The sequence below is a fragment of the Neofelis nebulosa genome, chromosome 11 (assembly GCF_028018385.1).
Source record: "Neofelis nebulosa isolate mNeoNeb1 chromosome 11, mNeoNeb1.pri, whole genome shotgun sequence".
In the NCBI taxonomy this organism is placed as follows: Eukaryota; Metazoa; Chordata; class Mammalia; order Carnivora; family Felidae; genus Neofelis; species Neofelis nebulosa.
The window spans coordinates 90566814-90594631 of NC_080792.1; the positions used below are offsets into that span (position 1 = coordinate 90566814).

At 57.8% G+C, this 27818-nt stretch overlaps 1 protein-coding gene and 1 long non-coding RNA gene across 6 annotated transcripts in view; both read left to right on the forward strand.

The window, feature by feature from the left end:
* The window catches only part of AACS (acetoacetyl-CoA synthetase), a 54217-nt gene that overhangs the window by 487 nt on the left and 25912 nt on the right, over positions 1 to 27818 (forward strand). For all 4 annotated transcript variants that reach the window (XM_058691479.1, XM_058691480.1, XM_058691477.1 and 1 more), the window contains exons 2-8: positions 5953 to 6056; positions 7674 to 7794; positions 15423 to 15536; positions 18552 to 18649; positions 22462 to 22576; positions 22775 to 22856; positions 27341 to 27488. In XM_058691479.1, coding sequence (XP_058547462.1) covers positions 5953 to 6056; positions 7674 to 7794; positions 15423 to 15536; positions 18552 to 18649; positions 22462 to 22576; positions 22775 to 22856; positions 27341 to 27488 — 782 coding nt within the window. The remainder of the gene's footprint in view (positions 1 to 5952; positions 6057 to 7673; positions 7795 to 15422; positions 15537 to 18551; positions 18650 to 22461; positions 22577 to 22774; positions 22857 to 27340; positions 27489 to 27818) is intronic.
* On the forward strand, positions 12129 to 15079 carry LOC131489487 (uncharacterized). 2 transcript variants are annotated; one of them, XR_009250593.1, is made up of 3 exons: positions 12129 to 12543; positions 12792 to 14052; positions 14238 to 15079. It is a non-coding gene; the product is annotated as an uncharacterized LOC131489487 (long non-coding RNA). The 2 variants fall into 2 exon arrangements; XR_009250594.1 differs by having other exon boundaries at positions 12792 to 14041.

Genomic DNA, 27818 nt, shown 5'->3' on the forward strand with positions numbered 1-27818 from the left:
TCTCCTTCTTGGGGGGCTTGGAGGAGCCCCTGGAAGTGGGGACCCCCTTTCCGGGTGGGTGGGACTCCTGACTGTGGCATCTGCGTCCCTGGGAGGGTCCCCCAGCCCCCCGGCCTTGGAACCTGGGGGCACTGAGAGATCCCTCGTTAGGCCAGGCGCTCCCTGGGGTCTTGCACTCTGGCCTGGTGGGGGGGGGGGGTGGGCTTCCTTCCAGACGTAGGATGTAGGGTCTTTCTGACTTGTGGCTCTTCTCCTGGGTGTGTGGGGGTCACTCACCAGCCAGTAGCACCTGCTGTCTCGTCCTAACACCCCCCCCCCCCCCACCCCCTTACTAAAAGGCCAGTGTGGCTGGCATTCAGGCTCCTGGGAGAAAGATGGTCAGGGAGGAACCTTTGGGGTTAGGGCGGGACTCCTTCTCCGCCTGTTGGCATTCCCAGGCCCCAGCAGAACCCAGTCCCAGGCCTGCCATCCAGGCACCACCCCGGCTCTCAGAAACCACCTGGCTGGGTTTGGGCTGGGCACACCAGGCCCTTTTCCTGGGTCAGAAGCACTCTGGCCTGGGCCTCCCTGCAGCTCAGCTGACTTCTGAGGCTCCTGTGTTTTTGCTGGTGGCATCACATCTGTGTTCTTAGTCCTTGTCACAGACACGGAGGCCTGCTCTGCCTAGGGGAGTCGCTGCCTCCTTACGTGCCCCCCTTTTCCTGGGGCCCTTGTTCCCTCTGCCCTGAACGTTGGCTGGGTTTCCTGCTTCCTGCTTTTCTCCCTCCTCCCTCCGGTGCACCCTGCTTGCTTTCCCGGAGCACAGGTCTGACTTTTCACTCCTTGGCTGCGAGTTCACAACGGCCCCTTGTTGACCATAGAATTGCACACAGGGCCGCCTGGCAGCTTCGTGTCCCCCACAGCGCGATGGGTGTCCTAGCTTCTGCTGAGCCCCTGTCCTTGGCAGACCCAGCCCTGTCGCGCCCCTCTCTCCTGCACACTGGACAGGGAGCACCTTGGAGACAGATGTGGCTTATTTCTCCGGGGCCTTTCAGGGCGTAGTTGGTAAGTGACCGTGTGTCGGGCTGGGGCGAACAGACGAGGCTCCAAAGAGCTGGGGGTGGAACATCGTTCTGCGTTCTCGCCTCCATCCCGTCGGTGTCTCCTCTGCCAGCAGTAACAAACTCTCCCGTGGCGAGCCAGCCCTGCCACTCTAGGAAACCGCCGCACATGGGTTGTGCGTGGGTGAGACCCATCTAACCTGACGACCTGGATTCTGAACTGGCTCCACCATTTATCGGCTGCGTGATTAAGAGAAACTCACCTGATCTTCCCAAGCCTCTTTACAGACTTTCCCCGTCTGTAGAATGGGCACGATGAGAGGGCCGGCCTCAGTGGGTGGTGGTGCGAGGGTGACAGGAGGTGATCCGGCCCAGCGGTCACTTGCACCTGGCCTGCGGGTTGCTGTGTAAACAACCACCGGGCACTGGCAGCTCCCAGTTGGCCTGCTCAGGGGCTGGTGGGGGGGGGAGGGGGGGTGCCCGGGGCCAGATTGGCGCTGTGGACTTAGGACTTCACTTGGGCGGCTCACACACTGGGAGACACACAGGAAAAGTGAAATTTCCATCTTCTTTTGAAAACCTAAAGGGCCTGTGTTGCTGGGTCTGTATCCCCACGTGGTGGCAACGAGCTGGCCCCGGTGGGGTTCCTCTCTTGGTCTGGGGGTGGTTTAGAGCTTGGCATCTGTCTTTTTGTCCTCTTCTGCTCCTGATGGCTAAGCCAGCCTGCTCTTCTCGCCCTTCCAGAGGCCTGGCCCTGGACTTCTGGGCTTTAAGATTCATCTCAGATGTTTCCTCCTCTTTGATTACCGTCATCGAATATTTTCTCCTTCTCCGCTCTCCAGGCACGTGTAATTTGGACTTTCATCCTGCCTCACTTTTTCATTAACTTGTGAGCATTCTAATTGCTTTAAGGACTATGGCCTTGAATTTTGTATCTTCTGCGCCCCCAGTGTTTTGTGTGTAGCTGCCACGCGGTGTTGAGCAGAGTGCTGTGCCCACACGTGCAGGGAGAGCAAGGGACACATCCTCACGGGTGGCTGCAGCTGTGCTCAGTCCCCGAGGAGGGATGGGCGGGGAGGGCGGCCTTCTCCAGCCTGGCCGCCTCTCCACGAGCCCAGTCCAGGGCTGGCGTGAGGTTGGGCGGGGCCTTGGCGGGGTCCCGTATTCTTTCCGACTCCCAGGGCCGCGGGTCGGTTGGTTCCTGTGACTGCTCCCAGCCGACCTCACCTGAGGACTCCGCACACGTCCGCGTGGACCTCGGGGCGGGGGGGTGGGGTGGGGGGGGTTGTAGACGTCCTGTGGACAGCCTGCGGCTGCAGCCCAGCATGTGTGCGTGTGAGAGACCCCAGGAGGCACGCCGTGGGTACTGGCCCTCCAGAACCAGGGGAGCGACACCCGCTTTCAAGTGCGCGCTCCTTCGGTGGACCGTGCTGAGTGCCTTTCTGTGTGCCACAGCCGCAAATCACGGCAGCCTTCGGGCGGCTGGGATGGCCTTTGCCCGCAAATGGAAGGCTTGGTCCTGACTCTAAAACCGCTCATGGGCGGCTGGGGGAGAGAGCTCGTGCAGAACGGGCGTGCCAAGGGAGCGTCAGAGTAGGGACAGCCCGCTGTCGGCTCCCGAGCGGTTCCCTGTGTGCTGGGCTGTCCGATCGTGAGTGGAGACTCGGAGGTGTAGGCTGGTCCGAGTTCTCCTGGGTGGACGGGAAGAGGGGGGTGACTTTCAGAGCCGACGCCTATGCAGGGAAGGGTGATAGTCGGCTCTCAGTGGGCGTGCATCCCCTGACCTAACCCGCGGAGCCCTGGCCGGGTGGGTGCTGGTACCCATTTCCCGGGTGGGCAAACACAGGTCTTGGTCGGGATGCTGCAGCCGTGAGTGGCGGGCCTGTTGTCTGTTTCCAGAGTCATGACCGTCCGCCGGGTGACGTTGTCTCTCGCGTGTGGGTGAGGGCGGGGGGTGGGGGTGGGGGGGGACAGCTGTCACCCGGCTCTGTAGCTGCTTGTCGCTATGTGGCGTGACGGTGCCTTAGGTTAGGGCCCCAAGAGAGCCAGGCAGGAGCTGCAGTGGCTGTTAGGACCCAGTCTCAGAAGTCACCCTTGGTCATTTGCATAATATCCTGTTGGTGACACAGGCCCCTGCCCCGCGTGGGGCGGGGACAGCATGGGGATGTGAGTGCCGGAGGCGGGAGCCCCTGGCCGGCCACAGCCAGCCATTCTCGTTTCTCAGGAGAAGGCGCAAACCCCGCATTTCGTTTGAAAACTGGGATTTTAGTACATTGGCAGCTAGTTCGGGCTCTTTGTGAACGTCGTGCAGACTGAACCAGACGTGCCTGTGGTAGGCGATCTGGGCCTCGGGAGCGCAGGCTGCGAGCGGGGTGTGGATAGAAGCCACAGGGCCCGGCCCGGCTGACGACTCGTCCCTCAGGACTTGGCTGGGTCGTCCATGTGGACGAGCTCCCCTCCAGAGGCACGTGTCCCCCTGCTGTCCTAGGGCCCTCATCATGTTAGGGTGCCGTCGAGACCACTCGTCCCCCGCATCGGCAGGCGGGTGGCATCTTCCTCCCTCTGGATGCTGCCAGAGCCTCGCTTGCCGACGGGCTCGCTTTCGGTGCAGGCCCCGGGGTCGGGCCTCCGTCCGTCTCTCGTGTCGGCCTGGGGGAGCTCTCGGAGCTGGGAGCCTCGGCCACTGGTGAGGGCTGGCGTGACATCGAACAGAAAGGCCCGGGAGGAAACGGAACCGGGGGCCCCGCGGACTAGCCCAGCTTCCCCGCTGAGGGCAGGCGGGGGCTCCCTCTGCCAGAACCGCCCTGGGCCCGCGCTGCCCTCCTCCTGGCCCGCGAGCCCGGCGTCTCCTACTCATGAACGCGTCCCTGTGCTGGCATGGCCCTGTCCCGACGTCCTAGCCCGTCCCACGCTGCCGGGTAGCCTGCCGCGTGTCCTGCTCCTGCGAGGTGACGGGCAGGGACGACGATGGCTGGCGCACCAGGTCCTTTCCCTCTGCCAAGCTGTGGTCTCTCAGTGCTTTGTGTGTTTTGACTCGTTCGGTCTTCGCAGTGACCGTGACAAGTCACGGAGGACGACTTATGGAGGAGACGGTGAAGCCCAGAGAGGGTTGTTCACTTGTCTGAGCTCACACGGACCTGGACCCGGTTGGTTGAGCTCCGGAGCCTGTGTCTTGAAGCCAGGCTCTGTTGGTCCTCGGGGGTCATTGTTGTTATCCCCATTTTGCAGGTGAGAATGCCGAGGCTCAGAGAGGTGGCACAGCTTGCCCAGGGTCCCTGTGCAGTAAGTGGCAGGGCCGAGACTCGGACGCAGCCATCCAGCCCAGCCCGGAGCGCAGGGTTAACTCCCCACTGTCACGGGAGGATGCGTGCTCTTCTTCAGTCAATTTCCAGGTGACCTGTAAGGACACTGAGTCCAGAGAGGCACAGCGGCCTCCCTCAGGTCCCCATGCATGGTCTCCAGAGTCAGGGCCGGCCCCAGAGTTCCAGACAGGCCATCCCTGGTGCTTTTCCCCCCACATGCCTGGTTGACCTGGTCTGTGACCCCCGGCTTGAGTCGGTGGGGTGGGACTGGAGGGCAGGCCTCCCGGGGCTTGGAGGCAGGGGGCGGGCGGTGAGGGCGGGGGGGGGGGGGGGCCTCACTGCCACGAACCCGAACTGCTCTAAAGCCCGTGTTCCCTGCTCGCTGTGTGGCCTCTGTGCTGACTCTCCCCTCCTCATCCGGGGGATCCTTCTCCGCTCCGCTGCAGAGGGGACGCTGTACCACTCACTCCCTGTTCTTCGCCTGGGCTCTAGGCTTCCCCCCGGCGTCCCCAGCCTGCCCTTGCTGCCAGGGCCGCCCCCGCCTCCCGCAGCCTGCCCTGCTCTCCGGACACGTCTCTTCCTCCCGCTCCAGAGTCCCGCGTGCCCGAGGACAGTTCTGGACGCCTCAGTGGGAAGGGGCATTGCCGACGGGCGGGGATCATTGTGTCCCCCCCTCCGTGCCCCCCAGGACTGGGAGCAGTGAAGACCCTTAGGCCTTGATGGCACTGAGAGATTTCAGCCCGGCCATTGCCTGATGCCCCATTTTCCTCTTCCTGACACCTGCTGGGCATCTTTCTGCCGGTCTGTCCTAGGAGCACCAGCATGGGAACGTGTAGCCTGCTGGGAATACGTGGAGATTGAAAACGCCCAGTGAGGGCAAGGGACTTGCCCAGGGTCTCAGGATCAGAACCTGGTGTGAAGAACCTGCTTCCGTTTGCGTAGAAAAGAGAGAGGGGGACGTATCTACTCACGTACGGAGTCTCTGTTCAGATGCACACGCTTCGCCTGTTCCAAAGTCTGAGTCGCCTCCCCCCGCCCCCAACACTGTTACCCGCATGTGAGGTCATCACCGAGCTTCTGGTCGCATTTCTGGGACCTCAAATCTGTCAGATGGGGCTTTCCTCATTTCGCGTGGTATAATAGCAGGCTTAACGTAGCTCCGGCTACGTCCAAGGCCCCGTTCTAGCATCTCGTGCCTGTGTTCGTTTGAGTTCTCCCAACAGCCCCACGAAGAGGGGGTGCCGTGAACCGTCTCCACTTGACAGATGGGGAGACCGAGATACGGCGTGCTTAAGTAGCTTCCACAGGGTCGCACGGCTAGCACGTGGCCAAGGCGGGATTTGAAGTCAGGCCTTCTGGCTCCGGAGCCCGTGTTCTCAGGCACTGCCAGTCAGGGTATGACGTCAGCGCCTCATGCTTTTGTTCGTGTTAGGGGCCAGCGGTGGTAGGTTTGCTCTGGTGAAAATTAGGATACACCACCGCCCCCAGACCGTTTCCCATCAGCTGCCTCTGACAAACCTGTGACTCCTTAGGTGTGGCCATCTCCTTGCTGAACTGCTAAGGCTTTCGAAGCGTTACTTGAGCTATGTGCCGTTTTGTTTTCTTTTTAGAAAATTATGATGATTTATACCACTGGTCGGTTGAATCCTATTCAGACTTCTGGGCCAAGTTCTGGAAATTCAGTGGGATCATCTCCTCCCGCATGTATGATGAGGTGAGTAGACACTTTGCACACACACTGTCTTCTTGTGGTTGTGGTCCAAAATGAAGTGTTTGTTTTTGGGGACACTGAGTCCTATCTTCTTTCCAAGCCTCACACCAATGGGGAGAAAATCATTGTTCTAGAGAGTTGGCAGAAAGTTGGGTTGAGGTCACAGATTCCACGGAGAGCGTGCATTCTAGACTCCGTGATGCGTGGACCCCAGGCCCCGTCCTGGGAACGCGGGCCACCCTACGTGGCAGGACATCGTTTCGTTTTTATTTTATTAAAAAATTTTTAACCGTGGTAAGATACACGCCACAAAATTTACCACCTTCACCATTTTAGTGCCCAGTTCGTGGTGCTATTAACTCCATTTACGCCATGAGGTTTATCGTTTCTTTTTTTTTTTTTTTTTTTTTTTTTTTTCAACGTTTTTTATTTTTTTATTTTTGGGACAGAGAGAGACAGAGCATGAACGGGGGAGGGGCAGAGAGAGAGGGAGACACAGAATCGGAAACAGGCTCCAGGCTCCGAGCCATCAGCCCAGAGCCTGACGCGGGGCTCGAACTCACGGACTGCGAGATCGTGACCTGGCTGAAGTCGGACGCTTAACCGACTGCGCCACCCAGGCGCCCCGAGGTTTATCGTTTCTTAAGCCTGGAGTTTAGGGACCTTTACGACTCCTTATGCTGTCAGTCAGTGAATATCTGGGGAAAGGGGGTCTCCTGTTCCTCAAAGTTTAATTTATCGGGTTTGATGGTGGGGTGAACCATCCTGAAAGATTCATCTGTCGGCACTTGGGGAGGAAAGTCGAGGTTCGAGCCCTTCGAGGAAGGAGGTGAGGGACCCGGGTCGGGGAAATTGTGGGAGGGGCAGGCGCATGCCATCGCCATCTCCTGGTTTTCCGTGTGTCTGGTCGGAGCCTGGGACATTCGGCAGGTGCCACATCTGTCTTATTCCCTTTTTGTCAGCGGCTCTCATAAAGTAGGTGCTTCGTAAGTATTTGTTGAAAGAGTACGTTACTGGGGATGGTGTTTTCCCTTTGGCATTAATTTCTTAAAAAAAAATTTTTTTAACGTTTATTTATTTTTGAGGGAGACAGAGTGCAAGCAGGGGAGGGGCAGAGAGAGAGGGAGACACAGAATCCGAAGCAGGCTCCAGGCTCCGAGCCGTCAGCACAGAGCCCGACGCGGGGCTCGAACTCACAGACTGTGAGATCATGACCTGAGCCGAAGTCGGACGCTTGACCTGACTGTCCCTCTTTTTTTTCAAACTTTATTGAGGAATAATTAACAATGAAACTGTATATATTTAAAGCATCCAGCGTGATGATTTGCTGTACGGATACATTGTGGAAATTAACACGCCCACCATCTCCCCTGCTTTCTCTTTGTGGTGAGAACGTTTAAGATTACCTCTCTTGGCAACTTTGGTGTGTAACTTCTTCCCAGTTACCTAGAGGGCGCTGATCTCTTTTCAGTTTCAAGTCTGTAGGCCAGTTCGGTGTTCAGTCTATGAAACGATTTGATGATGCTTTGGGCCGGGTTAGCGGGCTTCCTGGGAAGCAGAGTGTCTTTTGTTTATTCCCGTGTGGATCTCATCGTGCGCGTTTGCCGTCATCTCCTGTAGGTTGTGGACACCTCAAAAGGGATCGCGGACGTCCCTGAGTGGTTCAGAGGCAGCCGGCTAAACTATGCGGAAAACCTCCTGCGCCACGAGGAGAACGACAAAGTCGCCCTCTATGCTGCGAGTGAGTCCCGACAGCAACTTGGGTTTTCCTCCTTTATTTATTTACTTATTTTAACCTATTTTATTTTTGTTTTTATTTTTATTTTTTTTTCAATATATGAAGTTGATTGTCAAAATGGTTTCCAGGATTTTCCTCCTTTAGTGCCCTCGGGGCCACCCACCCAGAGGGCCGCGTGGTCAGAGACGCTCCGAAACATTCACAGACTGCAGCGTGTGTCTCCAGTGTCTTGGCACCTTTTTTCCTCCTCCCTTTTTTATTGTGGCAAAAAAATGCGTAACGTTAAGCGTACCATTTTAACCATTTTTTTTTTTTTTAATTTTTTTTTTTTTAATGTTTTTTATTTATTTTTGGGACAGAGAGAGACAGAGCATGAACGGGGGAGGGGCAGAGAGAGAGGGAGACACAGAATCGGAAACAGGCTCCAGGCTCCGAGCCATCAGCCCAGAGCCTGACGCGGGGCTCGAACTCACGGACCGCGAGATCGTGACCTGGCTGAAGTTGGACGCTTAACCGACTGCGCCACCCAGGCGCCCCACCATTTTAACCATTTTTAAAGAAGGATTCAGATTTATTTATTCGTTTTGAGATAGAGAGCAGGGGAGTGGCAGAGAGCGAGCGAGAGAGAATCCTAAGCTCAAAGTCTAGCCAGGTAGTCAGGTGTGATGGGATTTCCTTCTTCTTTACGGCTGCATAATATTTCCTTGTAGGGATGCCTCACGTTTTGTTTGTCCGTTGCTCTGTGAGTGGGCCCTTGGGGTGCTCCCACGTCCTGGCTGTCGGGAGGAAGGCTACAATGAACATGGGTGTGTCAATAGCTCCCTGAGGTCCCGCTTTGGATTCTCTTGGATATACATCCAGAAGTGGATCATGTGGTGATTCGGTGTTTAATTTTCTTTTTTCTTTTTTTTTTAATTAAAAAACATTTTTTTAAATCTTTATTTATTTTTGAGAAAGAGTGAGAGAGATAGAGTGTGAGCAGGGGAGGAGCAGAGAAAGAGGGAGACAGAATCTGAAGCAGGCTCCAGGCTCCGAGCTGTCAGCACAGAGCCCGACGCGGGGCTCGAACTCACAAACCGTGAGATCATGACCTGAGCCGAAGTCAGACACTTAACCGACTGAGCCACCCAGGTACAGCCCCTCCCCGCTTTTTTAAATTTTTTATGTTTATTTATTTATTTTGAGAGAGCAAGAGAGAGAGAGAGCACAAGTGGGAGACACAGGGACAGAGGGAAGGAGAGACAGAATCCCAGGCAGGTGCAGAGCCCGTTGCCGGGCTTGAACCCATGAGCTGTGAGATCATGACCCGAGCCGCGATCAAGAGTCAGATGCTTAACCGACCGAGCTACGTGGGCGCCCCCTATGTTTAATTTTCTGAGGAACCTCCATACTGTCTTCTGCAGTGGCCGCTCTTGGCACCTTTCCGACGTCATTAAGACTTCTGTTGAGGGGCGCCTGGGTGGCCCAGTTGGTTAAGCGTCTGACTCTTGATTTTGGCCCAGATCATGACCCAGGGATGTGGGATTGAGCCCCACGGTGGGCTCCGTGCTGAGTGTGGAGCCTGCTTGGGATTCTCTGTCTCCCCCTCTCCCCCATGTCTCCCACTTGTGTGCTCTCTCTTTAAAAAAAAAAAAAACAAGACCTTTATTGACTTTTTCTTATCGCTGGGAAGGGGAGGGGATGGTCGTGTGATGATGTTTTAGGGGAGAAATTGAGACACGTAATATTAAGTAACCAGCTCAGAGTCACCTGGACAGTTGGTGAGGGAACTACAGCTACAATCTTTTTCTTTTAAAATAAAGTTAAAAAAATTTTTTAAAAATGTTTTTATTTATTTTTGAGACAGAGAGAGACAGAGCATGAGCAGGGGAGGGGCAGAGAGAGAGGGAGACGCAGAATCCGAAGCAGGCTCCAGGCTCTGAGCTGTCAGCACAGAGCCCGACGCGGGGCTCGAACTCACGGATCGTGAGATCATGACCTGAGCTGAAGTTGGACGCTCAACTGACTGAGCCACCCAGGTGCCCAACTAGGGGTTTTCTTAGTAAGGAGACACTGCGGTTAGTCTTCTAATTAATTAGGTTTTTGGTAAATCTGAATTTTGGTAAAAAGTGACATTGAATTATGTGCTATTGGTAGGGTTTGAGGTGTTTTACATAGCGAATTTTCCAGGTGACTACATTTGTCTCCTTTGAGTAATTAAGCTTTATTTACCCATTTTATTTATTTTTTAAAGTTTATTTATCTTGAGAGAAAGAGCACCTACTCATGGGGGCGAGAGAGAGTCCCAAAGCCCAGTGTGGGGCTCGAACCCACCAACCATCAGGGCCTGAGCTGAAATCAAGGGTCAAACGCTTAACTGACCGAGCCCCCCGGACGCCCCTTATTTACCCATTTTCCACACGTGTGCTGCCGTGTCGTGAGGAAGTAGGGCTTCTGCACAGACTGAATGCCATTGGCCCTTTGGTGTTCGTGACTCACGGCTTCGGTTTCGAGACGGCACCAAAACCCGATGCTCTCGAGCTGTCCGTGTGTGTGGGACGCTCGGCCCATGCCTTGGGGGGGGGGGGGGGGGGCCCGGAGAGCTGCGCCCTCTGCCACCACCTGCCCCAGCCTCGTGTCCTGCTGCCTGCTCTCAGTCCCTGTGGATGCCAGCGCCCTGGCCTGTAGCAGCGTTCCTTGTTTGTCGTCAGCGGTGGTGCCCAAAGTCCGATAACCGTGCTCTGTCCGCCGTTTCAGTGCCCGAAGTAGGGGTGGGTGAGGTCCAGCGGCTGTGCGACCTTGGGCCCGCCTCTTAACGTGTCTGGGTCTGTTTCTGCCTCTGTCACGTGGAGAGGCTGATAGCACGGCCTTCAGGAATATCGTAGGGTTGAATGAAGCGAGCGAACACGGATGTGTAGGCATACGGCAGACCTTGCCACGGGAAGCGTGAGTGGCTCTCAGTTGAGGTTGTACCTCTGAAATCCCCCCCTGCGTGGCTTTTAAAATCCTGGCTGTCCAGGGGCACCTGGGTGGTTTAGTCGGTTAAGTGTCCGACTTTGGCTCTGGTCAAGGTCTCACGGTTTGTGAGTTCGAGCCCCGCGTCGGGCTCTGTGCTGACAGCTGGGAGCCCGGAGCCTGGTTCGGATTCTGCATCTCTCTCTCTCTCTCTCTCTCTCTCTCTCTTTCTCTGCCCCTCCCCCGCTTGCACCCTGTCTCTCAAAAATTAAATAAATGAAAAAAAAAATTAAAAAAAAAATTAGAATCCTGGCTGTTCCGTTCCTCCTGTGGCTTCTTAAGCACATCTTCCAGGGACGGTACCCAGGCTTCGATATGACTTTAAGCCCCCTGTCGCTTCTGATGCACATTGTTGGATAAGAACCACAGAGCCTTGTCTTTATGTCGTCTTCGGGCTGTGCCTTTTACTCTGCTCCCTGCTCAGCCCGGATGCACTTTGGGCCGAATGCATAGTGGCCTCGGGGAAGCTACACCAGGCCTGGCATCTCTCCCTTCGTCTTTCAGGAGGTGTTTGCGTGTCCATCCGTTCATTCTCTCGCTTGTCCTCACCTCGGTCTCAAATGTCTCCTCAGCGCAAGGTGCTGCGGACGTGGTGTTGAACAGGATGGACAGGGTCCCCTGCTCTCGAGGGGCTGACTTTCCGGGGAGGCAAACAAGAAATAAAAAACGTATAGGCGATCCCTGACAGGATGGTTCAGCTTGATAATGTCCGACTTTGCGACGGGGTGGAAGCAGTGTACCTTCAGCAGGAATCGTGCTTGGAATATTGCCTTCGCCGTGTCCCGGGCCAGCCATCTGTGTCCCCGTCCTCTCTCGTGATGCTGGGCAGCGGCCGCAGCTCCCGGACCGCCGCCTGCACCCACGCGGCCATCCCGTTTGTCACTGGCGGTACAGGATTCAGTCAATTACACGCGACCGTCAACACCTCGTTATAAAACAGGCTTGGCTTTGTGGTGGGTGACTGTGCCCACCCGGAGGCTCCCGTCCGTGTTCGGAGCACGTCTAAGGCGGGCCGGGCCAGGCTGCGGTGTTCCCTAGGGTAGGCGTGTTGGACGCAGGCGGGCTCTGACAGAAGGCGGCCCGCCGAGTCCTCACTTTCTACAAGGAATGAGGGAGGGGGGCGCCTGGGTGGCTCAGTTGGTTAAAAATCTGATTTCAGCTCAGGTTGTGATCTCGCGGTCCATGAGTTCGAGCCCCGCGTCGAGCTCTATGCTGACAGCTCAGAGCCTGGAGCCTGTTTCAGATTCTGTGTCTCCCTCTCTCTCTGCCCCTCCCCTGTTCATGCTCTGTCTCTCTCTGTCTCAAAAATAAATAAACGTTAAAAAAAAAAGAAAAAAAAGGAATGAGGGAGGGCGTTTGCCTGGGCCCCTTACCCTCGAGGGGAAACAGGATGTCGGTAGCGAGCCACTCGTGCGATGCGTCACAGCAGAACGCCACAGGGTTGCTGGAGGCGCTCGGTGCAGAGGGCAGCGGAGGCTGGGGGAGAGGACCTTCCTCAGGCGGGACACGAGCCACGCAAGCCGTCCCCGCCCTCACCCTCACGCCGCACGCGTTGTGGCATTGAGCTATGCACTGCGTTGTCAGCCACCAGCCCTGTCTGAGTCCGTCCACCCTGTCACCCCGAGGGAACCCCCGACCCAGCCCCTGGCACCCTTGGCTCTCTCCCGTGTCCACGGGTTTGCCCGTCTGGACGCTTCGCGGAGGCGGGGGTCACACACGGCGTGGCCTTTCGGGTCTGGCCTCTCCCTCGGCCTCGAGGTTTCAATTTTTTTTTTTTTTCAACGTTTTTTTTTTTTTTAATTTATTTTTGGGACAGAGAGAGACAGAGCATGAACGGGGGAGGGGCAGAGAGAGAGGGAGACACAGAATCGGAAGCAGGCTCCAGGCTCCGAGCCATCAGCCCCGAGCCTGACGCGGGGCTCGAACTCACGGACCGCGAGATCGTGACCTGGCTGAAGTCGGACGCTTAACCGACTGCGCCACCCAGGCGCCCCAACGGCCTTGAGGTTTCAAAGCCCATCCTCACCGCGGCTGGCGTCAGCGACCCTTTCTCTGTCCCAGAACATTCCACCGAGCGGAGACTTCGCGTCCTATGTGTCCTAAGAGACCCTTCGAGGGCTGTCCTGCCCCGGGTGCCGGGGTCCCTTTGTAAACACCGCTCAGCGCCTCTTACGAGCCTGAAGCCTGAGGAGTGGGAACCTGGGTCTCTCTCTCATCTTCTTTTCCTGCTCTTGTTGGGTGTGTCTGTACTTTCACCCAAGGTCTCGGGCACCGCACGAGGTCCTGGTTTCCCCCTCTGGAAAGCGGGAAAGGTCAGACGTGAATCTTTTGGAAAAACAGAACCGAAGAGCAGTGAAGGTGGTGGTGAAACACGCCAGTCTTCTGGGTGGCTGGGTTTGGACTGAACTGGCCGTGCACGTTCGTTCGCTCTCTCTTCCCAGCCCCCCCCCCCCCCCTCGTGTGCACTGGCTGAACCCAGCCCCTTTTTTCTTAAGCCTAGCTCCGTGTTGAGGTAGGTTAGGGAGGCATGGTTGTAATTTTGGGTGTGCTGTGTCCGTTTCACCCTCTCCCCCCACTCCCCTCTCCTGCCCATCCCTTCCCTTTAAATATGTGAACGTCTTCCATTAAGGAGCTCCCTCTTGTATTCGCGGGGCAAACAAATGCCCTCAAGCCAGGGATCATATTTAGTTTATAAATAGGGTACCTTTGTTTTTTTTTAAGTTTATTTATCTTGAGAGAGACAGACAGAGAGAGAGCGCATTCGCGGGAGGGAGGGGCAAAGAGAGGGAGAGAATCCCCAGCAGGCTCTGCACCATCAGTGTGGAGCCCGATGTGGGGCTTGATCCCATGAACTGTGAGCTCATGACCCGAGCTGAAACCAAGAATCGGACGCTTAACGGACGGAGCCACGCCGGCCCCCCAGTGGGGTACTTTCTTAAGCAGGGTCCTAGATCGGCTGGTTATTGGCTTGGGGATTTCAAGACAACTGTGTTTCATTTTCTGCGTATTTTCCTGATTTGTTCCTCCTCTGCCGGCTGCGTGCGGCTGCTCCGTGCGGGGTGGAGTTCTCCGGCATTCTCCGCCGAGTCCGTCCCTCCCAGGGATGGTCCCTGCCGAGGCCAGGAGGTGCCACCAAAGGCAGGCGTGCGCTGGGCCCTTGGCGCTCCGGCGAGCAGAGCGCAACAGCGTGCGTCCGTGCCGTCCGTGTTGGAGTTCTGAGAACAGCCGCGGGTGCAGCACGCTGTGTCTCCAAACAGTGGGTTTCAGGTTGCTGAGTATTTTTACAGGGTCAGAAATGATCTGGGGGGGGGGAGGGGAGCACGGGGGAGGGACTTCGAAGGCCGCCTGGCGAGGGCGGAGAAGAACCAGGGGCGGGCGTAGGTAACTTTAAGGAGATGGCAGAAGCCAGGTCGACACCAAACAGAAGTCAGGACATTTCTTCACTTTGGGAGGGAGATGCCCTGTGCGGCAGAATCGAACAGCAGTTGGCAGTCAGGAGTAACGTGTCTGCGTCAAAGATAACGGCCGGGATTCACCTCTTCCGCGTGGAAAGTACAGCCAGATAGTTTTCCCACAGCCACGCAACATCGACTGTCGGCCGTGTTCATTTCCTGTAGCTGTGGAGCAAATTTCCCGAAAACCGTGGCCGCAGATAGCGAACAGAGCGTCTCACGGTTTCTGTGGGTTGCACGTTCAGAAGTGGCTTCGCTGGGGGGTTCTGCCTCGGGAGCCTCTCACGAAGTTGCGGCAAGGACGTTGGCGGGGGCTGCGTCATCCGAAGGACTGACCGAGGCGGGCGGGTCCGGGTCCAAGATGGGGCACTGCCGTGGCTGCCGGCGGGAGGCCTCAGTTTCCCCCCGCGTGGGCCTCTCGGGGGCTGCTTGAGTGTCCTCACAACACGGCAGCTGGATTCCCCCAGAGGGAGCGGGGTGGGAGCCGCCGTGTCTTCTGTGACCAAGGCTCACAGGGCCCCGTTGTCTCCAGTGCCCTGTCGCTCACCCGGCTCGGGGCCCCTTCGGTGTGGGGGGGACCCGCATGAGAGCACCAGCACGGGGGGCGGGGGTCACTGGGGGCTGCCGCGGAGGCCGGCGAGCACACCGTCTTCCCCTGTCATCGCCGTCTGTTAGGTGGAAATTCGTGTCTCACCCTTGTCACGGACCTGTCTTCCACAGTGAGCTTGATCATTTTTCTCTCCTCGGCTGACGGCCACACGCACGTCCCGGGAAGTTGAGTAAACCTGTGTCCGTGCGACATTTTTTTTTTTTTAAACATGATTTAAAAAAACTTTTTTTATTTTTATATGCAAATTTATTTAGTTTGAGAGAAAACATTTTTTTTTTAAATGTTTATTTTTGAGAAAGAGAGAGCGAGTGCATGAGCAGGGGAGGGGCAGAGAGAGAGGGAGGCACAGAATCCGAAGCAGGGTCCAGGCTGTGAGCTGTCAGCGCAGAGCCCAATGCAGGGCTCAGACTCACAAACCGTGAGATCATGACCCAAGCCGAAGTCAAACACTAACCGACTGAGCCCCCCAGGCGCCCTGATGTGTGACACATTTCTAACCTATGTTTGGACGAGTCTACGACTCGGAACTTTTCTGTTCGGCTCGTCTCCACTGTGTGTCCCTGTTCTCTTCCCAGGGGAAGGCAAAGAGGAAATTGTGAAGGTGACTTTTGAAGAGTTGCGGCAGCAGGTGGCTTTGTTTGCAGCAGCAATGAGGAAAATGGGTGTGAAACAAGGAGACCGGGTCGTTGGTAAGTGTTTTGGGCTCTTGTGGTTTGGGGGAGAGACGAGGTGGAGTGACCAGCTTGGACGTTGAGGCGACTTTTGGACAATGGCAGATTGCGAGCAACCCTGTAGGACCTCAGTGATCCACGCTTGGTGGAGGACAGATGGCCAAGGAAGGTCATGGTGCCCCGAGAGGGCAGGGACAGCCTGTGCAAAGGCCCGGAGGTTCATGGGGCAGGGCACCTGCAGGGGTGACAGGAGCACGGTGGGCTGGGCGTGCACCACAGGTGGTAGGGCAGGCAGGGGCCCTCCTTCCAGAAGGAACCAAGGTTGGTGTCTCCAGAGGGCAAAGGGGGGCCTGGCTCCCTTTCCCTCCCCGGCCCCCTCCCCACTTCCTGCCTTTGTTCTCTCTGCATCTGGCAGTGAGTCTTGATTTCCCACCGAGCACATTCAAGTGTCTTCTTACAGTTTTCCTTTCACCTTGACTCCTGGGGAAGGTTTCCGGGCCTGTATGTGGACCTGTTCTCCGCCCCAAGGACCTTTAGTTAATTTAGATGTGGGTGGGCGTGCCCCCAGGGCAAGCAGGGGGAGATAAGAGGACTTATCCTCGAGCCAGCGGGGTGTCCGGGGTGCTGGTCTGCCTCCCCACCCCCATGGCCGTGGGACAGGGCCACAGGGCAGGTGGCAGTGGGAGAAGCCGCCTCTCCTGGGGGAACTCACCAAGTGGGCATTCAGCGTGTTTGCTAAGAGGGCGGCCTTATCATTGTAAACCGAGTAAGGGCTGTACCCCGTGTCTCCTCCCATGGCAGCTGTGCACGGAGGCCCTGCTCGCGTGTCAGTTGACTGGGAAGGAAGCAGACGGGGGTCACCGCAGCCGTCGCCCCCCGTCTCGGCCCTGGATGGGCTGTACTGACCTCCGGGGTTCGCACGCTTCGGCGAGGTCCCTGCTGTCCCACGGGAAACCGTCGGCCCTCCCTGCATGCAGCCTGCTTTATGTTCCTTTGTGGTCCTCATCGCCCATCTGAAATCTTGGGATCGTTTGTGTGTGCGTGTGCGTGTGTCCGTCTGTCTGTCCTCCCGCTGGAGGACAGGGGCTGTGTCCTCTGTGCACGGCCGCGTCTCTGTCCGCAGGGCGGCCGGGGCGCGGTGGGTGTGTGACGGGCTCTTGTGGGTGAGTGCGTGTGAGCGTGGGGCCCTAGTCGTAGCAGGGACGTGTGCTTGAAGCCTCCATATCTGTGGCTCTTCCTCCAGTGCAAGCCACCCTTTCGAGGTCTAGAAAAGGAATTCAGAAGGTTCTTATTGCCTCTGGTTTTTTTTCTTCCCTCTAAGTGTTCTCTTTCCTCCCATTTTCGTTAAAACAAGTCTCTTTTTGAAGCAAACATTTTCCGAGAGAAGGAGGAGTGGAGACCAGGGTGTGTTGGGGAAGACGGTCGAGACCCCCTCCGGGCCGTGCTTTCGTGGGCGATGTCCCGACTGTGCAAACTCGTGCGGGTGCCTGGTGACCCATGCTCGTGAGGGTCTCAGCCTGGACACTAACTTGACCCGACCACAGTTCCAGGACTGGGGGCTGTGGTTCCCGGAAGAGGGCACCAGGGAATGACTCCTGACGGGGGAGGAGGACGCGGGAAGAGGCTTGAGGGGCTTCAGACACCCGTCGGGGCTGCTCTTGTGGGTTTCTCTTGTCCGTGACGCGTGCTCACTGCCGTGGCACCAAGCCTGGGTGTGCGGCCCCCCGGGCGTGGGTCCTGCCCTGCCCCGGGGACATTGCAGTTTACATGGTAAACTCAGGAGACCGCAGGCCTGCCTGTGCCAGATGCTGGGCGCATCCCCGGCTGAGCCTCGCCCTTTGGGGGCGCTCCTGGCTGGCTGCCAGGGAGGTACAGCGAACTTGAAGAAGGGGAGAGTGGAGCACCTTGGGGGAGGAAGCAGGGAGAGAGCTGTACAGGCTCAGAGCCCCGGGTGCCGGGACTGCGGGGCTTCTGTGGTCGCCTGGGGGCCGTGCGGGGGCGGCATTTGGCCACGGCCCCTGCTCCCCAGTGCCTTGTGTGTCTGCTCCTTTCCTCCCGGACATTTAGGACCATCTGTCTAATTGACCGGAGTCCCTCTGGCCCCAAAGTTGCTCTGCCCCTGTTGTCGTTACAGCCCAGTCTCTTGCCTCTGCTGTGTTCCTTCCAGGCTTTTCTGGGTCTCTTGACTGCTGCTCGATTCCCTTATTGCCTCTCCTTGCCCCTTCCGTCTGTCCACCTGTCTGTCTATTTATCCGTCCATCCACCAGCCAGTGCACCCATATCTCAGGGCCTTGATATGCAGGGCATGGTAAAAGGCATTTGGTAAAGGAAAGGACAAGACCGGCAAAGTCCCTGCCCTCCTGTGGGAACCAGCTGTGAAATTGACAGTTATATTATCAGATGCAGGTGATTATTATGGTAAATTTGGTGACGGAAAAATAGAGTGTGCTTTGTGGGGACCGGCCAGGGAATCTGAGTTTATCGGGGGGCCTCGGAGAAGGCGTCTCTGAGAAAGTCTCATTTACATTAAGAGTTAAATAATGAATTTGCAGAGTCGGGAAGGCTGCTGTGTGTGAAAGAGTATTGAGGCAGAACGGACATCCTGTGCAAAGGCTCCGGGGCAGGAGGAGTTTAGAACAACTGGTGTGTGTGGAAGAGTGTTCAGGCAGAACAGAGAGCCTGTGCAAAGGCCCTGGGGCAGGAGGAGCTTAGAACAACTGGAAAACTGGAGAAGGAGGCAGAGCGGAGGAAGAGGAGGCCAGGGCCGGATCATGCAGGCTGTGGGGATCATTCTGGTTAGTATGGGTTGGAGGGGGTGACTGTAAGGAGTGGACAGGCTGGGGGTAAGCGGTGGGGCCGTCTGAATGGGGATGTCAGGGCAGCTGGGATGGGGTGGGGCTGGCCATGTTCCTTGGGCTGGTCAAAGCCAGCTCCTCTCCCCACTGCTTGCCTGGCTCTCAGAGGTCCCTTTTGGTAGTCCACTGCATCGCACGTACCCTGAACCCAAGGCTTTCTCCCTGTGCCCGATGACAGGTTATTTACCCAATGGTGTGCATGCCGTGGAGGCCATGCTGGCTGCAGCGAGCATCGGTGCCATCTGGAGCTCCACGTCCCCAGACTTCGGTGTGAACGTGAGTTGGGGTCCCCAGTGAGGGGCGCCCTTGTGCCCCTGAGTGCCCTGGGGGTGCGGCCACTGGCCACGGAAACATTCCTGTGTGATTTCCCAAGGGGAGGGCTCTGCCCACCCGGCGTCTTGGGCAGGGGCGTGGGCAGCTGTGGCCCAGGACTGGCAGGCCGGGAAGGAGACGATGTCACGACGGCCTCCTGTCTCACTGGCCGGTGACACCGGAAGGATGGGAGAGAAGGATCCAGAGTGAGCCGAGCCTGGGTTTTAAATCTACACACCAACGAACCCTCCTCTTGTCTGGCGTTGCTAACGTCCCGTCCTCGCTGGGGGATCTCACGGGAGGTGTCTGGTCATCTCTGCACTCGTGACCGCAGGAGACTTTCTGATGTTTCTGTTCTGCAGACCGTCATCTGGGTTTGCTCACAGAGGCTCCCCCGAGGTCTCCTTGCGCTTGGGTCTTTCCCTGCCGTTTCTGATCTCTTACTTTGGATCTGAGCTCTGCGCGGGAAGAGGGTGGGCCTCTTTATCTCTGCGGAGCCGCGGGGACCAAGGACCCAGGGTGCAGCCAGCCGCCAGAGGGGCCCAGGCAGGGGCAGGAGGCGCGTGCTCAGCCCCGCTGTGGAGAAGGAAGTGGCGGCAGAACAGGACTTCCCCGGGGCCTCCACTCGCCGGCCCGGGGCCTTTCCTGCTTGCAGAGCCTTGGCGACGTGGGTCCCTTGGGAGCCATGAGGACAGACCCCAGTTAGGGGACACGGTGGGCATCCGGGACCCCGGTCACTCTCCATGGCGTCAGGTGCTTCGCTCCTGGCCCGGCCCCTGTTCCGGGCACCGGCCAGCACAGCTTAGCGGCTGAGGCTGTCCCGACTTTGCCGACCCCGCACCCCTGGGCGAGCAGTTTACCCTCCTGTGCGAAACAGGGATGGTGGGAAGAGGGGCCATGAAATGAGCATAGGAGGCTGGGCCCGCGAGGCGACATTGGTGCGCCTCGGCTCCGGCTTCAGCCGCTGGTGACGTTCGAGCTCGGCGCCCTGTGGTCGGGCTGGTCTCGGCCGCAGGGCTGGTTTTCGGGTACGAGCTTGGGACTCGCGTCTACCTTGAGGCTTGCTGTTCTGGTAAAGGTGGTCCAAGTAGGTCTCCTCTGCCCCATGCCGTGCGGAGGCGCGGGGGCAGTGAAGTGGCCGGCTGGGGCTGCGGCGAGGACCGGGCTCTGCCGAGTTCGGGAAGCAGGTGGCCGCCTGGACCTCCCGGCTTGGCGGTCGTTTTCCTCCTGTGCCTGTGCCCGGTCGCCCCACGGGGACCGCAGAATGGATGCTTGCGTGGGGTTGGGGCCACGCTCGGCTCACCGCCCCCCGAAATCACCGCGTGTCAGCCTTTAAAAGTGATGTGGGTGTTTTGAGCCGGTCACGAAGGTGTTGGGAGAGCTGGGCGTGGCACAGGGCAGTGGTCGTGGCCTTCTGGGGCTGGAAGGAAGCCCTAGCCCGGAGACCTCACGGAGAGCAGAGGCCCTGGTGGCACCGGGCGGTGCATCGTGCCTCCGGGTACAGGGTGGGAGGCTGGGACGCGGGCCAGCGTCCAGCCGCCTCCCACTCTGCTGTTGCCACGTCCCGTCCCACGTGTCCCCAGCAGATGGCTCTCCAGCCTGCGCTGCTGACCCTGCTGCACGCTAGATGGCAGCGTGTCTCTGCCGTCTCCGGCTTCGGCGCGCGGCTTCTGGGAGTTCTCTCTGGCCTTGTGGCCTGAGTCTCGGGGGAGAGCCCTCCGGGGGGTCGGAAAGCGACAGGGCCAACGGCTTCCCCTGGGGCCTCTGGGTCTGTCCGTGGCCGGGCCCAGACCTCTGATTCTGAAACACTGTGGTCTTTGCTGTCTGTTGGCCGTCACCGTGGCTGGGAGCTCCGTGACATGTGAGGCCCGGGTCCCTGGCGGGCTGGGTCCTTCCATCCTGAGTGTTGCGCCTTGCGCAGGGGAGAGCAGGGGAGGCGCGGGGTGTCACGGAGATGTCTCTGCTGCCTTCCGGGGCGCCCCCAGCCCGACTCCGGCAGCCCCTCCCCGACCCGAGGCCCTCCCGCGGGCCTTCCGTTCCCTGAGCGTCTCCCGAGGTGCCCTCTGCCTGGGGACAGCCTCTCCCCTCCTGCCCCGCTGTGGAACCTGCTCCTGCGGCCGCCCCCGAGGGGCCCCCCTCCCGCTCCGTGGCTCCAGCCCCCGCTGCCTCTTCCTGGTCCTGCTTCAGTCGGCCCGGGACCCGGCCCTGTTCTCTGCTGCTGCCCTTTGGTTTCCTTGTCGCTCAGGCTAGTCTCTCCCAGAGGCCGCGCGTGGTCAAGAGCACCGGCCTGCAGCCCCGGCTCTGCCATTGGCCGCTTGTTACTGTGGCCCCGTTGCTCAACCTGCTCGCGCTTCCGCCAGGACGTGGGCGAACAGTACTGCCTTGCTCCCGGGGCTGCGCAGGCCGGATGCGCGCATGCCTGGAGCAAGCCGGAGCGGCGCCTGGCACGGTGAGCGCTCAGTGCGTGTTGGGATTTCTATTGGCAAAGCTTTTCTTCCCACATAAAGCGGCAACTCTCAGCCCCGCTTAGAATCCTGAGCTTTGAGGGGCGCCTGGGTGGCTCAGTCGGTTGAGTGTCCGACCTCGGCTCGGGTCATGATCTCACGGTTCACCGGTTCGAGCCCCGCGTCGGGCTCTGTGCCGAGAGCTCAGGGCCTGGAGCTGCTTCGGATTCTGTGTCTCCCTCTCTCTCTGCCCCTCCCCTACTCGTGCTCTGTCTCTCTCTCAAAAAAGTAAACACTAAAAGAAATTTAAAAAAAGAATCCTGAGGTTTAAGAACACTCTGTAGCTTGCTCTGTCGAGTTTCTACGTCACCACTCTGCCTGTCATCAGCCGAACGGTTTTCCTGGTGATTCTCCCGAATTCTCTGCATCACTCTTGCCGTTGCCTGTGCTGACGAACCTCCTGGTCCTCGTGCCTTTCCCTTCTGGTTCCCGCCGCCCAGCGGTGTCAGAGACTGGGACGTTCTTGGGAAATCCTGGCGTCACTGCCTGTGCCCTGGGAGTGACCCGGGTGCCGATCGTGGGGCTCTGACCCTGGGCGGAAGCGCCGTTCCGGGCGGTGCCTCCCCAGGTGCCGTGCTTGTGGATGAAGAGGGCTCCACCGAGGTCTGGACCCGGGAGCGCTTCCCTGTCGCCCCTGGGCTCACACTCCGGTTGTAGTGAGCGTGTCTGTCCACGTCAGTGTCCCAAACGAGTCGTCACCCACACAGAGGCGTGCTGCTTTCAGAGAAAAAGAGGTGTGCTTGCCAGGACCCGACTCCGTGCGTGGTGGGCCTGCCTTGGAAATGGGGCTTATTTACGAGGATACACGTTTGTAGGGGCGTGCGTTTGGTTGGCAGAAAGTGCCTTTTGGAGGATTCGCGCACCTCGTAACTGAAGATCAGGAGGGACCGAGGTACGGACGCGCCGGCGAAGCTCGTTTCGTGCGCGCCAGGTGCCGGAGGGGCTGTATTCAGGGCTCTTTCCGCAAAGCGGGGCACCTCCCTGGGGGTGCAGATACTCCCCCCGAAGGTTCCCCATCTCCTACACTTGTGCTGTGATGTCTCCGCGCGTCCGTAAGTCTACGTTGACCCTTTCCTCAAAGTGACGTTCATTTCTCAGGGGCCAGTCGTGGCTGCTCGGTTTTCTGCATGGGCCACGGGTTGGCGGGGTTGCAGGAACGCGCCTGGTGCCCCGACGTCGCGCGGTTCCTTTCCCTCGAGGCGATCGCGTGGGTTGCTTAAGGTTTTTGCCTTTGGCGTGACTGATGGCGACGACCTTCCCTTCCCCTTCCAGGGTGTTCTGGACCGCTTCTCCCAGATCCAGCCCAAGCTCATCTTCTCCGTGGAGGCGGTCAGGTACAACGGCAAGGAGTTCAGCCACACGGAGAAGCTGCAGCAGGTGGTCAGAGGTGCGTGGCTCGCCCGAGTGGGGGCCGGCAGGGCTGGGGCGGGGTGCGGAGAGGGGAGGCACGAGGGCCCCTGGACCGCGAGCGGCCAGACCCCGGGAAGCCCCCATCTCTCGGTTGTGTCACGCTGGGTGGGAAGCACATCCGCTGCGTGTGTCGTTCAGCGAGCCTGCGCTCCCCCCCGCCCCCCGCCTCCTCCAGGACTCCCAGACTTGGAAAGGGTGGTGCTGATTCCATACCTCGCCTCAAGAGAGAAGATAGACATTTCCAAGATTCCAAATAGGTAAGCCAGCGGATCGCTGCGTCCGTGTGGAGCCTACTGGGAGTCCCCCCGGGAAGTCGATTCTGTGACTCGTTCATTTTAGAAGTGCAGGTTTCACTTAAAAATCACGTCTCATAGGGGCATCTGGGGGGCTCAGCCAGTTAGGCGCCCACGTCTTGATTTCCACTCAGGTCCTGATCTCACCGTTCACGGGTTCGAGCCCCGCATCGGACTCTGTGCTGACAGCTCGGGGCCTGTTTCAGATTCTCTCTCTCTCTCTCTCTCTCTCTCTCTCTTTATCTCTCTCTCTCAAAATAAATCAACTTCAAAATTAAAAATAAAAATCACTCTTGGGGCGCCTGGGTGGCTCAGTCGGTTAAGCGGCCGACTTCGGCTCAGGTCACGATCTCGCGGTCCGTGAGTTCGAGCCCCGCGTCGGGCTCCGTGCTGACGGCTCGGAGCCTGGAGCCTGTTTCAGATTCTGTGTCTCCCTCTCTCTCTGCCCCTCCCCTGTTCATGCTCTGTCTCTCTCTGTCTCAAAAATAAATAAACGTTAAACAAAAAAAAAAAAATTATAAAAAAATAAATAAATAAAAAAATAAAAATCACTCCTGTAGAGGGGCACCTGAGGCCCCAGAGTGAATTCCCCAAGCCACAGAGCCACGTAGGATCAGAACAGCCCCAGGAAAACTTTCCCTCTGCCGTCCCTTCCCAGTGGGAGGCCAAGCCCCGCTCCCCGACTCAATGGACATGAACGTACGCACGTGCCCGCGGGTGCATGCACACGTATATGTATGTGACTGCATCTGTACGCACACCTGAATGTGCACGCATACATAAATTTCCCTTCCGGAACCGATTTTTGTCCTTATCGCTAGGAGTGTCTTCCTCTGTTCCTCTGACATTTATAAGCTGGTGCAACACGCACCCTAAGCAGCGGGTTAGTTTGGACTAGGAGTTAGGAAGGGGGTCATGGGTTGTCTCCAGATTCTTGGCGCTGTACCCCTTTCCTCCTCCTTGAAACAGCTGTGGGGAGAGTTCAGCTGCCAGGTGTGTTTACCTGTATGGGCGGACCTCTCCCTCTAGCCCCGTGTGGGGCCCTGGCAGGAGCCTGGAGGGCGGCCCCTTGGGGCTGCGTGGGAAGCGTCACACAGGTGCACAGTGGGGTCCTTGTGTCCCGTGGGGGGGGACAGGGAGAGCTTTTCTTTAGAGGGGAATGAGGGGCAGAGGAGGAGGGAGAGAGAGAGAGACAGAAAGAGGCTCCAAGTCCAGCGCAGAGTCTGACGTGGGGCTTGATCTCATGACCCTGGGATCATGACCTGAGCGAAATCAAGAGTTGGATGCTCACCCGCCTGAAACACCTAGGCGCCCCCTGCAGGCAGGCAGATGGGCCACACCTGCAGGGAGGGTGAGCCATGACCATCGGGCCCAGTAGACATAGCCCGCTCCTTGAATGGGGGGGTGGGGTGGGGGTGGGCAGGAAGTGCCCAGGGCCTGGGAGAAGGGTGTGGGATCTGGGGGAGGCGGCACCTAAGGCGACCTTGAGAGACGGGCAGGGTGCTTGTCAGCAGGGTGCCTCTTCCCTGCGGGCTGTGGTCTCAGGCCGGACGGCTCAGGTCCAGACGTCCGCTGTGTGACCCTGGGTGAGGGATTCACCTGTGTGGGCCCTGGGTTCCCCGCCTGTAGAATGAGCAGAACAGCACCTTCGTCCCGGACTTGTGAGCGTCAGATGAGTGAGTGCTGGGCAGGCACGCTTGGTTGTTAGCCCTCAGCAGTGCTGTCTGTCGTGGGGAGCAGGCGACAGCCACAGGCCGCAGGGGGCTCTGTTCCGTGGAGCATCCGGGTCAGAGTGTGCAGGGCCTTACGGGCCGGCCCGGGGCTTGCACTTGTCCCTTGTGCCGCGGGAACCCTACCCGCCAGGATACATCACAGCCCGATGACAGAGCCCTGGTCCCCGTTCACACGGCAGACACAGCTCCCTGCTTTACGTTGGGGGCCATCGTGCCCAGAGGCTGGAGGAGAGCCTGGCAGGCTTTCTGGCCCCACGGTGGCCCAGCTTTTATCCCTCTGAACGTGTTCGTCAGCGATTGGTGTGAAACGAGAGCGCCCTGCAGCATCACAGCCCCCGCCCCACCCTGGGAATCGCACCTCCCCTGCTACCCGGCTCTCGATTGCCGGATCCCGCAGATAAACTGAGCACACGGACGTGCCTGTGTCGGAGACTGGGCCGGTGCGGGGACCGCCCTTCGGGGTTTTTCATTTTTAGAAGAGCAACATAAGTAACTGCTATTTACTGTGATTTATAGACCGTTCGGAAGAAAAGGCTTTTCTTTGTGCGCGGTATCCGATTAGATTGGGCGCTTTGTGTAAATGGGATTGGGAAGGGAGGTGGAGGAGGAGTGGGGCTTTCATTGGCTGGAAAGTTCCACAGCGAATAATTTCCCGGACACTGTGGAGCAGAAGGCTTTGTTTGTTTACCGCTCAGAGTGGAATTATTCTGGATGCCCTTTGTAAACCTCCATGCCGCCCCCAGGAGACGTGCTTGTCCTCAAAGACCGCTTTAGAGTGTGTGCATTTGTGTTTCTCAGTAATTATTCTTAGCAAATCGCTGCGGGCTGAGTGTAGCTGGTTCTCCCCCTTCCCTGAAAGAGAGAAAGTTCCATCTGTCAAAACAGCGGGTTTGTTCCCCCCTCCCTTCTCCCTTTCGAGCCAATGGAAGGATAGGCCAGGATCAATGTTCCTGCTGGTCTCAAAGTAGAGAAGGCGCCTCTCCCAAGATGGCTTTGCAGCTTCAACAGCCCTGTTTCTGCTCAGAACACAGGTCTGTGCCTCCTTTGCTGGTTTTTGGCCACGTGCATTGGTTCTTTATGTCAGCTTTGGGGGTGGGTTTCTTAGGCAGTAGTCAAGAGCTGGACTTTTTTTTTTTTTTTTTTTTTTTAATTTACGTCCAAGTTAGTTAGCGTAGAGTGCAATAATGATTTCAGGAGTAGATTCCAGTCATTCATCCCCTACGTGTAACATCCAGTGCTCATCCCAGCAAGTGTCTTCCTCAATGCCCCTTGCCCATTTAGCCCATCCCCCTCTCCCACAACCCCTCCGGCAACCCTTAATTTGTTCTCTGTATTTAAGAATCTCTTAGGTTTTGCCCCCGCCTCCCCGTTTTTATTTTATTTTTGATCACCTTCCTCATGTTCATCTGTGTTTTTTTTTCATTTTTTTTCACATTTATTTATTTTTGAGAGACGGAGAGAGAGCACAAGTGGGGGAGGGTCAGAGAGAGAGGGCGACACAGAATCCGAAGCAGGCTCCAGGCTCCGAGCTGTCACCACAGAGCCTGACGCGGGGCTCGAACCCATGAACCGCGAGATCATGACCTGAGCCGAAGTCAGATGTCCACTGGACTGAGCCACCCAGGCGCCCCTATGTTCATCTGTTTTGTATCTTAAATTCTACATATGAGTGAAGTCACAATATTTGTCTTTCTCTGACTGGCTAATTTCGCTTAGCATAATACTCTGTAGTTCCATGCACGTAGTTGCAAATGGCAAGATTTCATTCTTTTTGATTGCTGAGTAATACTCCATTTGTGTGTGTGTGTGTGTGTGTGTGTGTGTGTGTGTGTATACACACATACATACCACATATTCTTTATTCATTCATCCATCGATGGACATTCGGGATACTTTGGCTATTGTTGATAGCGCTGCTGTGAACGTTGGGGTGCGTGTGCCCCTTCGAAACAGCACAACTGTATCCCTTGGATAAATGCCTCGTAGTGCAATTGCTGAGTCGTAGGGCAGTTTGGGATTCTTTTTTTTTCTTTTTAAGTTTATTTATTTTGAGAGAGAAAGAAAGAGGGAAGGAACAGGGGAGGGGCGGAGAAAGAGGGAGAGAGAGAGGATCCCAAGCAGGTTCCGTGTTGTCAGCCCAGAGCCCGAGGCGGGGCTCCAACCCACGAACTGCGAGATCATGACCTGAGCCGAAGTCAGATGCTTAACCGACTGAGCCCCCGCCGGGCGCCCCTGCCTAAAAGTGTTTCTGTCTCAGAAACTGTAGTTTTCAGATCTTGGCCCCACCTTCTTGCTCTTGACCGTCTGTGGAGAAGCTCGGGAATCTGGTGTCTCCTCTCCCTGCTCCTTGCCGGGGCGGCCGGGTGTCAGAGTCACAAGCTCTTCCCCTGAGTTTGCACACAGACAGGATGCGTTAATTATGAGTGGTCCTTCTCCACATGCTTGCTAAAGCACTTAGCAGGTTCTCAGACGAGACCCCCCCTGGGCCCTGTGAGTGTGCTAATAAAGCAATGTGGAATTTTCACTCTGTCAGCTTTCCTTCAATTAGCGTGGATCCCTTAGGTGGGTCTTCTGCCAACAAGGTTAGTTTTCCCAGGAAATCCTTCCCGGAAGCAGTAGAGAGCAGCGAGCGGCCAGGTCTAGCCTGGGAGGCCTCGGGATACGACCCAGCATTCTGGAACGTTCACTGTTTGCATCTGTGTGTTTTGCCCCCAGTGTGTTTCTGGACGATTTTCTTGCCACCGGAAGCGGCGAGCAGGCCCCGCAGCTGGAGTTCGAGCAGCTGCCCTTCAGCCACCCACTCTTCATCATGTTTTCGTCGGGCACGACCGGAGCGCCCAAGTGCATGGTGCATTCCGCGGGGGTACGTCTCTCCAACCGTCTGTGCTCTCCTGGGGGCTCAGCTGGCGGAGGTGGGCGTCCGGCTCTGCACCCCACACCGCCACCCCAGCCAGACCGCGCCCCCTCCCCAGAGACTGCAGCACGCGGCCCCCCTTTGAGTTGGGGGGCAGCGTGGAGATCGGAGACCGAGCCCAGGCGCCCGGAGCTGCTGTTCCAGGCGCTGTTGTTCCGGGCGCTGCCGTGGCGCCCGTCACCACAGCGACCGGTGCGGAGGCCCCGCGGTGCGTCCGAGGCAGGGCGTGTACTGGGTGAGCCCTGACTTCCGCGCCGTGGGCCCGTTTTAGGAGGGGCG